This window comes from Haemaphysalis longicornis, unplaced genomic scaffold (genome assembly GCF_048455015.1).
Source record: "Haemaphysalis longicornis isolate Haplotype H1 unplaced genomic scaffold, Haemaphysalis longicornis Haplotype H1 scaffold_1, whole genome shotgun sequence".
Lineage (NCBI taxonomy): Eukaryota > Metazoa > Arthropoda > Arachnida > Ixodida > Ixodidae > Haemaphysalis > Haemaphysalis longicornis.
The window spans coordinates 307,894,689-307,910,083 of NW_027526203.1; the positions used below are offsets into that span (position 1 = coordinate 307,894,689).

The 15,395-nt window shown below is 46.4% G+C and overlaps 1 protein-coding gene across 1 annotated transcript in view; it reads right to left on the reverse strand.

The window, feature by feature from the left end:
- The window catches only part of LOC144149840 (putative 4-coumarate--CoA ligase 1), a 109,669-nt gene that overhangs the window by 30,880 nt on the left and 63,394 nt on the right, over nucleotides 1–15,395 (reverse strand). The window contains exons 3-4 of the mRNA XM_077681533.1: nucleotides 3,179–3,285; nucleotides 344–537 (exon numbers count right to left, since the gene is read on the reverse strand). Of these exons, the coding sequence (XP_077537659.1) occupies nucleotides 344–537; nucleotides 3,179–3,285 (301 nt within the window). The remainder of the gene's footprint in view (nucleotides 1–343; nucleotides 538–3,178; nucleotides 3,286–15,395) is intronic.

Genomic DNA, 15,395 nt, shown 5'->3' on the forward strand with positions numbered 1-15,395 from the left:
TCATCGCATACTGGCGTTCGCGGTCGCACGACGCGTCGCAGCCAGTGCAGACGTTAGGCCGGCGCGTGCCCACATTCGCAGTCATTGGGGTTCTCAGTACCGTCATAGACTGGCCCACGACGCCTTTGGTGGTGCCATATTTTTGCAGAGTAGGCTACATAACTGTTTCGCATGAAAAAAAGAAATGCTTGGCAGCAACGGCTGTAAGATACACTGTGCCCCTCGATTTTTTTTCCTTTTTTGTACCTCCATCCGTTTAGATATTTGGTACTGGATGCTGTGAGGGAAAACTTTCCATTGCTGTCACTTATTCCCCTGGCAGAGAGTAAACAATGACACTCACCCAGACACCAGTAATTGCGCGATAAAATTTCGATGAGAGATCATGACGCCTTTGGGTAGTCCTGTCGTGCCACTGGAATACATGATGGCCAAAACTCCACGCGGATCAATGCCAGCCGTTGAGTAGGCACCAGATGACTCCTTCAGAGCCGAGAAGCGAACCATCCCCTCATGCTCGCCGAAAGTCACCAGCGTCTGTAATGTTATTAAGAGGGTACGGGGTTTGCTGTGCTTAGATAAGACCACGTTGGGGGCTGTTATAGTGGCTAAGTTTTAAAAGACCATTAGCCATTTCTCCAAAATCGTTTGCAACGTCAAAGAATATCAACGTATATTTATGAAAAATATTATGCAGCTCTCAGCACCTGTAAACTTGATAATTTGATAACACCATTATGTTTGGCAAATGATCACAAGACGACAGCATTATTTCACTCACGCGAAAACATCCACGGGTGCGTGTTCCGCGTTCGCAGATTCTGGGAAATGCTTTCAGATTTAACACTTCACAAATGTAATCGTATGCAAGTTCAGTGGTATCGACTTGGTCATATTTCGTCTATAATATCGTTTACGAAGGGTATACGCCTCGAGCGTTGCCTGTAGGAGCGCCACTAAAATCCCCCTAGTGGCCCGTTTCGGAAGCAACCGCGGGAATCTCCGGCCCGCTCCCCACCGTCACCGCTGCTTTTAGGGCCCGTTCAAGACTGATATTTACCATTTATATTCGTTCGAAATACATATCTATGTGAAGCAGTCACTCTGTTCGCAAATGTGGTGTATTCACGAGACTGTAAATGTTTCTGAAGCGATCTTAGTGCATTACATTCGGCCCGTATAAGCGCCAGGCGTGTGTCACAGGCCGGCGTCGCGGAACCGGCATGCGCATGGAACTGATTGTAATTGCACTGCCTGGAAATTTACTAACAGTATCTCCGTAAGCAGTGTTTCTTCAGATGGTCATCTAACGGCTATATAGACTACTATCTAAATCGCTTTTGTGTGCTTACATAATCTAGCGGAGCACTCATACCTACCTACAGCAGTTGCGCTTCATATCTCAGATATTGATCACTACTCTTGACAAGCCAGTATGGCATAAATTTCACGAAAATTCTACGAAATAAGTGCGATGGGTAATGAAAAATTCTACGGGGGAATCAGCACATGAGCGAGCGAGCGAAGCAACTTTATTAAAAATGCCTGCAGAACGATTAGCCGTCCCATGTAAGGAAGGCGTCACCGTAACGCGGCCATGACGTCTTCCCGGCTGTTGGCGCCTCTACTCCGGCCGCGGCCTCACTACTCCCTTTGGTCGACTGCGCCTGCCCCTGTTTTGGGGTGGCAGCCTCCCTCCGGTTTCGCTCGGTCGTTGCCTTTCGAGGGCCGCCGAGATCTGCTGGACGGCCTGGGCTTGGACTTCTTGATCGTAGCAACGCATGAAAAAAAAAAAAAAAAATTAATGCTGCGTCGCCTTGTCGCGAGGTGAGCGCTCGCAATCTATCATCCGATGCATGAGTCTTCCGCGAGCCGCGCAGAGACGTGCTTATAGAGTAATCCGCGTCCGTGACTAAACGCTCCTTAGAAACAGCGTCAGACTACAGGGAGCCTGAAAGAATCTAGCACAAAGTGAAATCAGAGGGCCTTATCAGATACCACACTCTTCCAACGACACCTTTTATCGCTTGTGAACTTATTTACTGTATACTCCAAAAAATGCGTCCGACGATAATAAGCTGTTCGTTGAAGTGGAAAAACAAAAGCAAAGTGAAGGCGCAGCTTGTGTGTGTGTGGCTACTAAACGTTCATTCCTTGATTTCGCTCTGCATCTGTACACAACGATAGTTAAGCGTCCCCCTTCCCCCCATGCCTTGCATAATACCAGTGCATTTCGCATCTAGTTGGTCCGGTGAGACCTACCTTGTTTAAGGTTTAACAAACGTCTTTAGCATTTGCGAAGCTTCACTGGGTTTTGCATTACCCTACGAGCTATTCCGTTTCTTCCGGACTTGGCAGAACGTTCATTTTTCCGTGGTTTCATTACTTTCCTTGGTCCTTGCTATAAGGCGTGAATGGGCACAAGTTTAACGAACCACAGCCTTTTATACGTAACATTTTCGCGTGGCTTATATTCCCATAAAAGGCACAAGTTATTGTCAGGTATGGGTAATCACATCCTCGAAACATATTTTTCTACGACGTATATATACGACACAAAGCCGCATTCGTTGTCCGCGCTGCAAAACGAAACCAACCTCTCACTGTGCCAAACGAGGCGACAATAGAATCAACTTTTTCCTGAAGTATTCGGAGGAGACAGTGGTTATATGGTGCTGCCATCGCCGATGCCCGTAAGAGTGTCCTAGAAGTGCGCAGGACCGCATCCCCGCATAGCTTTTGTTGGTGTTCGAGCACTCTACCAAGACGCAGATGTTTTTGAAGGGCCCTAAGCGTACTATTTGCTTACAGACATCACCATAACAAGTTGTTTCGGGCGCGGAAAGGCAAAAAGAAGCGAAAGAGAACCAAAACACTGCATAAGCCCCTATCAGCCATGCAGCGCGACTCCCGTAAGCGCCGCGGAGAAGCGGTTGCAGGCGGCGCAGCGATCGGGAAGCTCGAGGCGTGTAGGCGGGCAGCGCGACAGGCATATGTGCGGATGAATGGCCAAAGAGGAAAAAGGAAAGGTAGTGGGATTTTTTCCACGCGTTTTAACTCCCGTTGACTTGGGTGCCATTAAAATGCTTTTTCATGCAATAATATAGCTTTTTGGAACTTCCCACTGCAGTCAACGTACAGTTGTGTAATTACCATTTGGACATTTAAATGCACGTACCTTTACAGACTGGATGGCTTCGCAGGCAGATTTTGTTTTTTCTGCGTTGACGTCGTCGCAAAAGATGAGCTTCGGGCCAGAGTCGGCAAACTGGTACTGCACTTCGCCTGGCCATGAACGGGAGAAAAAATATGTCGCAACCTATTTCAGGACTGTATGCATCACCGTGATATTGTAGCCTTTATTCCGGAGTGGCCCACAGCACCATCAGTCATTATTGCGGGTGCTCAGGCATTTATAGAACAAGTTCTCAGCATTTCACAACACCACTTTCATAGCGAGCGAATGTCGCATTTCAAGTGTCCATACGAAAATTGAATGCCCCAGTACATTTCTCCGGGAACGTTATGGCGTAATCTTGAAAGCACTGTCCTTGTGTGACGAGAGCAAAACTAGGGGAATACAAGTACATAACAAAGTGGACGCCTTTTGTTAGGGAGTATTGTAGAGAGGAGCTTTAAAGGAAGGTTTTTGCGACACTCTCATAGAGAGCGCCAACCAAGATCTATTTCCAGTTCAGTTGCTCACGAGAAATGGTCGAATCGGCCCAGGACAAGTCTTGCGCCATCTTATTTCAAAAACGTTCAATAGAATGAATGGGTATACGGTGAAACGGATCCCACACTGACAGGCATATTCTAATAGCGGTATATAATCATGCGCTTTATATGCAGCCATTTTACCTGCTGACCGGCGGGTTTCAAGTTACGCTGCAAGAAGCCAACAGAGTGCTCTGGTTTGTGAACAACACTGTGGACATGGCTTGACCAAGAGCGGCCCTCGGAAAACAGCGCACTCAGATATTTCAGTATAGGTTCAGTACTAACAACCTCCTGATTTACGTATAGCAGCGAATTCTTCTGCTTTTGTTGTCGTTATATAAGTGCGCCCTTTTTAAATTTTATGATCAGTTTTTTACACCTTTAGGGACATTCCCCCAGACGTTTTCTATGCCATTGAGGTCTCGAGCCGGGATGGGGAAGGTGGGCGGGACGTTGTCTGCTAACAACCATGTTTTCGATTTTACGCCCATAGAGATTTTGCGAATGAAGACGGTTAAAAATAGTGGTCCTACTACGGAGAGTTGGGGCACAGCAAAGGCGACAGCAACAAAGTTCCAGTACGTTCCATTCGTCACCGCTCTCTTTATCCCGAGAAGAAGTTGTTGCTGGGCGAGCTGGTGAATAGTTCACGACTTGGTTTCAGCGCTAAAATGCCAACAAATACTGGTTTTAAAACAATTTTAACCATATTGCTTAAGGTGACGTTATGATTATATTTAGGAGCTCTTTAATAAATTTTGGGTATTCACAACAGGAAAGCTGTTTTTAGAAATTTAAGAATTAGCAACCCTTAGTGCATTACAGGTTTAAGAATTAGCAGCGCAGAATAACCAGTCGCAGCACCGCTCGGTGAGTGGTGCTTAACTCTCCGTCACTCTCGCTGAGTGCCGCTACCTACTGTGCTGAGTCGTTTAACTTTATTTTGCTGAAAGGCAAAGGATAGAAGTAAGCATGATACAAAATTAGGCCGGTTGTTCGTATGCTTATACTATTGCACAACCATTGTGCAAGATTGCAAAATTATGGAAAGCTCGGCTAGTTGGTTGACAGGCATCGTTAAGCTAACAGCACGCAAAGATGAGGATGAAGAAACAAAAAAGGCACATAACATGGCTGCTATACTTTGTTATTTTTTTCTTACTACGCGGCCGTATGATTCCTAATGTGACACACCGTACTGTGGTAACTCGCTTTAGTTACGCTTCTTTACAGCATGTAAATTCTGAATTGGCTATATGTTTGTAAAGAATACTTCTCGTGCATTTTGTGGAAGTTTCAGTGTGGCCCGACCCACGTTTAGGCTGTCATTGCTGACGCAACACGTTATATTTTTATTGATGCATTTGTGTTTTGTGCCACGAAGGACCCCAACGTTAACACCTAGTGTCACATCTCGATAATGTACTTATATGGGTGGGGCTGCCCTACTTTTGCGAATCGATGACATCACCTTAACTTGTTAAAAAGAAACAACTTCAAATAATCAAACGTTCCCGAAGATTGAGACATTCTTTAACAAAACCTTGCAGTGTGCTAGATAGGGCATGGATCCCGAAGGATTCGATGTACAATTTGCTAACTTGCTTTGTTACTTTGGCTTATCAGCACAAGGACATTTCTTGTCACATAGATATGTCAAAGGCTTCACCGATATCGCACGCGCAAGTGTCTTAAGAGCTGCAAGACATCCCCTTCTAACTGCAAGTGCATCGTGTACGTACGGAGAAATTTCTCATTGCAGCAAGGCATACATCATATTTTATAATGAAAAGTTTCGGCTGAACAGAATAAGAAAAAAAAAACTTTAACTTATGGCACCTAGTGCGACGCCTGTCACTTATGGCACATGCCTCACATACCCCACGTCCGTGTGTGTATGTGTCTAGGCGCCAGCAGGAAACTCGCTAACAACAAACGTTAGCGAACAATGAGTAACCTCTACAAGAATTTCAGTAACTCATTTAGGGTAAATGCACTGTAAACGCAAACTAGCCGGAAATGGAGTTTTAATCAAGTAATGTGCCCTGAAAAGTATCTATAGCAAAAAATGTACTCCCTAGGCATGATCTAAAGAAGTGGACGAACCTCCATGGTAGAACCGTTGCCCATCCGGGTAGCAAAAGGGAGGATTTAGAACGACTTAACACCATTTGTGAGATGGCGTTCCGTTTCTTGTATACTACCACGTCCACAATAAACGCCCTATCTGAGGTAATCATCTCAAGCGGGCGGTCGCCATGTTAGTCTTCTGTTGTCTCCGTGCACCAGCACTTCAACCGTGGCCTAATGCTAATTAGAACGAGTAAGCAGGACGCGACGGTTGCACGCAGCTACAAAACCAATACCGTACGTATACCCGTATAGATGCTTCAACCAGCGCGATCACAGGCAGTGAGCGCGGCCGTGTTGTCTCAATCTGTTTATTTTGGCGATAGGTGTTGTCAAACTCTGCTGCTAACGAAGATGCAGTTCTCGCCGTTGCAAACAATTGCAATGTTCATCTGCTTCGCTTGCTTGCGCATACATAGACGATTTAAATTCTCGTGCCAGCGCGCCAACGCACCCGACTGCAGCGACTCAACTTGCCCTGGCGGCACGACTGGCTGCCCGGATGTAAACAACTATCAACGCAGCGCGGCCGGTGACTCGGCGCGGCCGGAGCTTCAAGCCTCGCCTTGGGCCGTCGTTTTTTCTTATTTGTGAAGGACTAGTAGTGCCATTTGGTGGAAAGATTTTCATGTGTCCCTGTCACACGAGGAACGGCCGCAAACAGCATTTGGATACGGCGACAGGTGTGGACAGCTCGCTGGTAAGTGGTCTTTCATCAGTCGATGCGTTTGTCAAACGTTTGGATAGGGTTAACAGCGAAGTACCCGGGTACCCGTGCCACTCAGCTCGTACACGCACGGTCAAAGAAAAAAGCGCACACTCGTATTATTTTACTTGTTTGTGGGTTTTGGGGTATGCGTTCGCATTCTTTTGTAGGCCGGTTTGTAACAGGGCATTCGAGATAAAATCGTTTGTCGCGCGCGGCGTCGTTTCAAAGCAACGTGACGGTTACTTCGTGCTGGCGAAAATCAGCGCAGTCAGACGGAAGCGGGAAGGAAGGTAGAGAGATAGGGAAAGAGGGCGCTAATATATAAAAGAAAGCGTAATGCAAGACGAGAAATATAACACAACCCGCCTGCATTTCTCCGAACTTCAGGACAGAGCCGCACACGGTTACGTTGTCACAAACTCGAGCGTACGACGTCTAAAAGTACCGTATATTTTTTTTTCATTTTTCAACGTGACCTGAGCCACTTATCTTCTCATTGCCGCGCATGCACACAGCCGTCCTTTTGCGACATAAGAACCAGCGAACGCGAGAAATTGTAGAAGCCAGCCACATCAGAAAAGCTGGTTCCGAATGTATCAGTCATCCCTCTATCGCCCTGCTTAATCGAGAAGTCGCATATTTAGACGCACATTGAGCGCTATTTCGGTGCTTCTTCTGGGAATGCGTGTTGGGGGTGGGAGGGGGGTCTTAATCCATGTATGATGCGGTTATCTTTGCTGATTTTTCGCCTTTCCTGCGCCTCAAAGTTCGTTTTGTGGTTTTGTTGTTACGGTTTTTTAGTATTTTCGGCTGAGTGCGCCGAGAACTGTGACGCATTGGGGGCGCGGCAATTGGGCGCTTGGGCATATAAAACTTTGAATTGTGCAATAATAAACTAGTTGCGAGTGTGCGCTTGTGCCGCATTCATGTGTTCTTGTCCTCGTTAATTTGCGCGCAGTTTATTTTTCGCAATGCATAATTACCAACTCGCCCAACTCGCAACCCTTTTACAGATCCTATACTCCGTAAAAATGAGTTGCCTGTCCTTTTAGGTACGGCAAAATCTCGCGCAGCGCATCATTCTGCCAGGGGGCCATATCCTAATGTCAATGCACACACTATGAAAGCAGCTTGCACTTAATGCGTCACATTGTCTGCTGATAAGCATTTTAGATTCGCCCCTCTCATCATCATTCACTTCGTGGAGATGGCGGGATTTTCTTTCATAGCTTGTTGTCACTGCAGTAATTAATAACAGAATCAGTCCTTTAAATCACAGAAACGGTTCGTTTCCCGTTGAAAATACTCACAGTAACACACTTTGCACCACACGGAGGAACAATCGGTTGCAGTGATGAGGCATAAGGGTAATTTGTTGTTAAAGGGTCATTGAAGACAACCAGCAAGTTGATTTCAAACGGAAGTCAGCCATTTCAGCATTGATTTAGTGCCAAGATGCCTTAAGTGCTGAGAAATCGCTGTTCAACTGCTCATCAAACGTGACGCAAACACGACTGCAGTCGCTGTTTGCATCAGGATAAACCGGAAGCAAGTGAAGCAGCGGTGATTAATAGCAGTATACAAGCAACTGAATACAACATTACCACGTACCAAGCAGTTTGGTCAGTTCCGGTCAAATCGCTCATGCTTCCCCAAACTCCCCTGTCATTTGCCGTTCGAGACCACTAAGCAAAATGTTTCTCCATTGGACCTGTGATCAGTATTTACGCTTCACTGAAGAAAAACATTGGCCTTTTGAGGCCCCGCAAGTTTTGGCGTCGAACGATTTTCTCATGCGTAGCTCGCATGCTCCCTTGGAAAGCGGTACTGCCACCCCAAGTATGGACGAGTAGCACCATCCAGCGGCAGCCAAGAAAGAAGTTGTGCGCGTCAGGCCACTTAAGCCCTTCCGGTGAAAACGTGTTTTTGCTAGTTTCAGCCTTATTTTTAAAAAAAATGCCAGGTGTAAGAGGGGTATAATAGTGTTCTTTGTGAGCTAATCTATCAACCTAGAGAGACTTGCATTTTAACTTCACTGTCATTTAAAGTTGTGCTCGAGTATATTGTGCAGAAGTAATCTTTTTTATTGCTGCAAAAGCCACGATGGTTAATGTACTGGCACTTGGTTTTATGAAGCCTTTGCATTCCTAATTTAAGTACTGAATCTTCGCAGGGAACCTGGCATAACAATTTTATTACTGTACCGAATTATTAAGTTCATTTAACCATAGTGTCTGTTTTGAATTTTACATGTGGGTCATTTTTTTTTCTTTTTTGCTTTTTCAGGTAGATGTTCCTTTGACTCCCTGCCTGCATTCCGCGAACGGGGAAATTAGCCTCCGAATCGATGGCCAGAGTGTCTTGACTGCATCATCTTTACTGGGAGGACTGTGTAGTCTGTTTGCATCGTTCTGGGTTTTCAACATTCAATATCCCAAGAAGGCACACAGAGCTCTAACGTTTGTGGAACATGCCTTTTTGGACCTTGCCAGCACCAAACCACGTGTGAAGGATTTAGAACTAATTAACTTTTATCGCATCAATATCCCTCACCAATATTTTATTTGTTTTCAATCCTGTAATCATTGGATAGTAGTTTAAAGAATTTCGTATTATGTTTCTGACGTTTTCTTTTTTTTTTTACTGAACAGGGGTTATTTGATGGGCCCTTCAGTATGCTGATAATACAGCTATCTTTTAGTGAAGCAATAATATTAACCAACTAATATAACTTGAAACAATTATCTAAATAATGTTGGCAACTGGTGCCAAATGAATCAACTTAAAATTATCGGAAAAACACGAATTACATGGCTTTTTCTTCTCATTCTGAAGAAGCTGTCGCAAAACCACGCATTCTGTTCTATATCCTTGCAATTAACCCCTCAGACTGGGTCACTTTTCTTGGCGCATTTGTGTCTTTATCAAAACGCACTGGTATTTTCCGCAGCATATTTCTCGTTCTTTATATTACTCATTTATCCATAGCCATCTCATTGCTGTCTGTCTCCTACATCATTTATCTCTTGTGCCTTTACCATCTACAAAATGCTCGTTACCTTTCAATATCAAATCGTTACACAGCTCTCGCTCATTTCACCACCAATTGAAAAATTTTGTTGTTGTTGTAAACCACTGCAACCATTTTTTTCACTTTGTGTACTGAGTACTGATGCGCACTGATAAGTACTCACGCGTTCTCAATCCTCTAGCATTATATAATGATGTCACTTACCATGCCGTTGTGTTTGTGCCTATATGTTTTTCGCGTATTTCCAGTTCTTGTAGTAATATTGTTTCTACAGTTTGTTCAACTAGCACACAGATCGCTCATTTCACCACCAACTGAAATTTTTTTGTTGTTGTAAACCACTGCAACCATTTTTTAACTCTCTGTACTGAGTTCTGATGCGTTCTGATAAGTTCTGATAAGTAGTGACGCGTTCCCGACCCGCTATTATTATATAATGATTTCACTTACCATGTGGTTGTGTTTGCGCCTATCTTTGTTTTTCGCGTATTTCCAGTTCTTGTAGTAATATTAATTCTACGGTTTGTTCAACTAGCATTCTATTGCTGTCTTCCATTCCTAACTGGCGTGTTTTTAGCAATTTACCATTTTTGCTTTCTTATAGGAGGTCGCCCAAAGTTTTTATTTCGGAGCCTCCTTGTGTACACCATGTACCATGTAAACTTGTATGCGAAAGTTCTTTTGAAATAAACCTGAAACCGAGAAAAACCGTGTGAAATCAGTACTCCCGCAGGGAACTAAAAATTCTCCCTTGTGCCCTTGAAAAAACTCCTTTCGGAAGGCCTACAAAACCGCCCCAACTTTGCAAAACTCCATTCAAAAGAAATATATGCTTCCCTTGAACCTCCTAAAAACTCCCCTCGCGAGGCCTACAAAACGTAAAACTCCATGCAAAAGAAGTAAATGCTTCCCTTGAACCTCCTCAAAACGCCCCTTAAATAACATAAGTACTTCCCAAGGGAGCCATAATTGGCTCCTATTCAACCGCCTAAAAAGTCCATAAACATCACTTAAAAACGCCTTGAGGAAGTAAAGAATACTCCATTTTGATCTCCTTAAATTCTCCCTAACATTTCTTAACACTCCCTAACTACCTCCTTTCTATCACCTAAAAACACCCTGTTTTGAGGAGGTAAACAAAACCTCCCTGTTCCATGTAGTAAAAAAACTCCTACAAGGAGGATCACTAGAGGACAGGCGAAAAAGAACCTCTAGGGAGTATATGGGTGGAAAAAAAGTTTAGAGTGTGGTTGAATTAGCAGATTAAATCTTGGAACAAAATCTTGGTATACCAGTTCATAAGAACAAAGAAGCTGACTTGTGGTTACATGCTCGCATTAACAAAGGGTGCCCAAGATCGCACGTCACATTGTGCACTGTTCAGTTCTAATTTCCATCAGTGGGTCACAGTGGACCTCAAAAAAAAAATGCACCCGATCACACGCTCGCGAGCAATTTTGGCGCTTAAAAAAATCAAAGCCCTTTCTTAAAGGGTCACTGAAGGCAAAACCTAACTTGGTCTATATAGAAAGATGGGCATATCCAGAAAACGAATATACCAGTCTCTGGGTCAGTACCTTGAAAATAATCGCGTGAATAACCAAAAAAATGAAGCTATCAGCCGCCCAGCAGAAATTACTTCAACCCAACTGAGCGGATGTGCCAAGAATCCCGTGACGAACAACAGAACGAGAACCCGAACACACAAGCTCTCAAAGAAACACATATAACCTTTCTTTGAACGTTAGCTTTTTTTAAGTCATAAACAATTATAAATGTACAGGTATAATTCAAGCTCTGCTGATGTTCGCAAGATGCCAAGCCGCGGCGCCGGTGGCGGTTGCGATGGGTATTAAAGGTTCGGCGAAGTCACACGTCTGTCATTTCCTAGTTTACATCATGGCGGCAAGTAGCGCGTCGTCCTTCCACGGCTCTTCTGTGGGCAGTAATTTGCGCCTGATATAACAAGTTTTTTGGTCCCTCACATAGCGCTACCTGCTCTAACGATCTTTTTCCCCAGGCCGGCGGCGGCCGAAGCTATGTGTGTGTTGTGGTCGCGTTCGCTTCGCGATGAAATTCGACGGCCTGCTCCTGTTGGAATTATCACTAGCGACGATTCAACCCCGTACAGCGTATGTAGAGTGTGCACGAGTTTTTTTAAAAAACCTTCTCGGCTTTCGCCGAGTGAAGTGACCTGTTCGCCCCTGTTGCATACGGGAAGGCGTACCCGAGCCGAGCTCCGTCGCCTCCGACATGCGTGTGGTAGCGTGGTGAAGCGAGCGGCCAGCCAATGTTGCTACCTTGAAGAAGACCCGAAGCCGAAGGCAACTTGACTTGTTTGCTGCATGGCGAGCGATGAGACAAAGCCAGGCAAGAACAATGCCCCGACGGGCGAAGTTACAGTACAGGATTCGAGCAGAGTGACAGCATTGATTCACTGCTCAAACAGGAATAAATTACAGCGCTTGGGGTTTTTTATTTATACCCAAAGCTCTAACGGTCAAACAAGCCTTCCCTATAGTTTGTGCACATGACACGAACGGTACAGACACACGCAACACTCTTTCCAGGGTTCGTGAGCGGCCGGAAGCAGTGGCACCCGCTGAGTCCGAGAGAGGGGAGAGAGGAGGTCTCCGCAACGGCTTCTGCGTCCTTCATACAAGTCGAAACATGCCTCGTCTGCCAAACGCCGAAGTTTGAATCACGCAGAGAGAGAGAGGCGACAGTGATCCGGACTTTCCCAGACATGTTGCGTCGTGTTTGGATCCGTAGTGCACGCAGTGGAGGCTCCGCCACACAGCCGAGGAGTGTGGCACAAAGCACTGCGGCAGGGCTGATTCGTAACACCCCCGTAAATCGAAAGAATCGAGTGCTACGCTTATGACGATGAGGAGGCAATCGATCGCCTGTTTACTCGCGCTTCGGCCTCAAAGCGTATGCCGTGACGGTGTGTTTGTTCGAAACCATTTCTTTATTGTCTTGAAGTTGAATAAAATGTGTGCGTGAAACCGGGTCTTTTGATTCAGGGCGTTGTGGGCTGCTTTGCTTCCACTACTGCAGGAGGTAAATAGGTAAAATAATATTTGTATCCTGTTATGCACGTTCTTCATTCCATGCTGGCGCCACGGCGTGTGTTAGTAGTGGTTTGGGCGCTCGTAAGAGCTCTAGGAACACTTCTGGCAGATGGGCTAATAGGCAAATCGTTTCGGAAAATATTCAACAGATAGCGCAATAAGCGTTACCATATCGGGACGGAACGAATTAAGCGTTCCACGCTGTTACAAGTTGCATCGAAACGACTAAAGTGCACGAAGCGACTAAAACCCGACTATCCATAACGACAATGCAAATCAAAAGAGCGCCCCCTCGTCGTTCTCGCTGCGGTTGCGCTGTCCCCTAGACGTTTCAGGTAAAATAAAAGGCGGTGCGGAACTTTCACATCGTTTAACCCCCATCTAACGTCCCGTGCGGCACAAAGATTGACGAAACGGCACCAAGATTGACGAACAGGGAGTGGGAGGTAACGGAAGTGTAGGCTAGACAAGATGTTTTGCGCCAAGTGCGCGACCAGGGTCTCACGCGGCCGCGATGGCTCGCTCGATAGGTTTCAGTTTTCCTGCTAGACCACACCGCTGTCTCACTCGCTTCCGGCAACCGTGGACGTCACGCGCAACGTCATGAAATGGCGCGAGGAATGAAATGCGTTTTTTGTTGGGTTATTTCTCGGCGATTAAAACATCTTTCGCCGCCGAAGAAACACTGATAGGGCTTCGGGGCAGTTGAACTTTCGTCCAAGCCCAACTTGCTGTTTGCCTTGAGGGCCCCTCTAAGAGAAATGTGGTTAAAACGCGAAGCTTTCTCACATCCAACCTGAGTCGAAGCCAAAGTGCAAAATTCCCTCTCCCAAAGTCCAAAATCCAAACTGCCAAAGTCGAAAGTCAGCGTCCAACCCTGCTCAGAGAATGTATTTCGTCATCATCATCGCTAACCGTGTCTACTGCGAAATTATATTTTGAGTACAGTCGGCTCCCATTAATACGATGTCAACGGGGACCGCAAGCCACTTCGAATTAACCGAACTTACAAGTAAGCAAAAAGCGCAAGAACAGCATTGTTATGATTCCGCAACACATCTGCCTTATTTATTTCATTCAGTATCTTGACTTTCCTCGCTGAGTAGAGCGTACGACATGGGTTGCCATGGTAGTTGAGACATCGCTAAAATCAAAGCCTGACGTGTGTCCCACACAAGCTGCTGACACTACTCTGCGCGCAACAAAGAAGGTTGATGGGTTCAGAAGAGACAGATGTGTACGCTGGCACGGAACTCAACTGTCCTGCCACAATATAAACCTTTCGCTGCCTCAGTTGCGATGGCACCGACATCAGTAGAGAACACGCCGTTTCTTTTTTAAGTGCGAATGCACTTTATAAGCGACCCCAAACCTTCCACCGCCGGCGGCGGCGGCGGCGGCGTCCGCAGTCCTCCTCTCCCTAGCAACGGCGTGGAGCGGAGAGGAGCGTCGGTAGCAACGGCGCGGTGACGTCACTTCACCACGTGACCGCGCTCGCTCCGCCTCCTCGCCGTGGCTGCGCGGGTGCGCGCCGCTCCCCGCACCGCTCCTCGCGCCGTGACGTCATGGTATGACGTCACAGCGCGCCTCCTCTCCCCAGCAGCTGCCGCGCGCCTCTCTCTCCACCGTGACGTCACACTCTCTCCTCTCCCCCTCGCTCGGCTGCAGCTGCCGTGCGCCGCTGTCCCTCTCCCCTTGCGCTCGCCTCCTCTCTCAGCCACCTGGCTCGGCGCGCTCGGCGCGGCGTACCCCCCTATATATGCAGCGATAAACTGCCAGACCTCCGTGGGTCGGCTCGCGCGCGCTCACGGGCGAATGCCAACGGATTTTAACTTTACTCCCCCTCATAGCATCACCCCGTGCATTCGCACTTAACCATGTTCACCCTCGGGGAAATGCTTGGGAGTTTTTTCTTCGTCGCGCTTGCAAATTTTGAAATTCGTCGAAAAGCGGCGGTCACCTTGATGCTTTTTATTCGAAATAACTTCCAACTAACTGATGTAATGGGTTTTAGCTTCGGATTATCAAGCAGTTTCTTCTATTAGATTGCAGGCAACATTGCTGGGACCAGCAAACCCCTTTTAATTAACCAAAAATTTAAATTAAGCGACTTCGAATTATCGAGAGTCGACTGTATTACGAAAGGTGCGTTAGGTGTGCAAAGACATCCCATTGTTGTGTGGTGTATGATTGATGTACCCTATGTGAAACCAACTGCGTAAAGGTAGCTTTCCAGCAGTGTGTTGAAAGTTGGGTTTCCAGCAGGGTGTTTTACTGGGGCGTCAACGCCATCAGTGAGCCATAGAAGGATTCGCTTTAAATAAAGAACAGCGCCTGTGGAAGCACCTGGCTGCGCAGTCAACGTACGCGGCTGGGGTGGTGAAGCGATGCCATGATATATTAGTGTTAGCTGCTTCACCGAAGGACCGCATAGCGAGGAACGCGTAAATGCACATACGAACCGGCGCACAAAGCCACGATACGACAATCTAGGTCACGGGAATGACACCTTGAAGTCAATGGGCAAGACACCAACTAAAACTCTGCAGATAGTACCGACAGCAAACAGGGCGATAATGTAAGCCGCAGAAAGGTCACCATCAGTTCGCGATGTGTGCGGACAACACACCTGCAGAGATGCCACGAAAAGGTCCTCAGCGAAATATAAATGCCGAGAGAATAACGATTTGCGCATGCGCACAACTGGTATCGCACCCTCTGCGCATGCGCA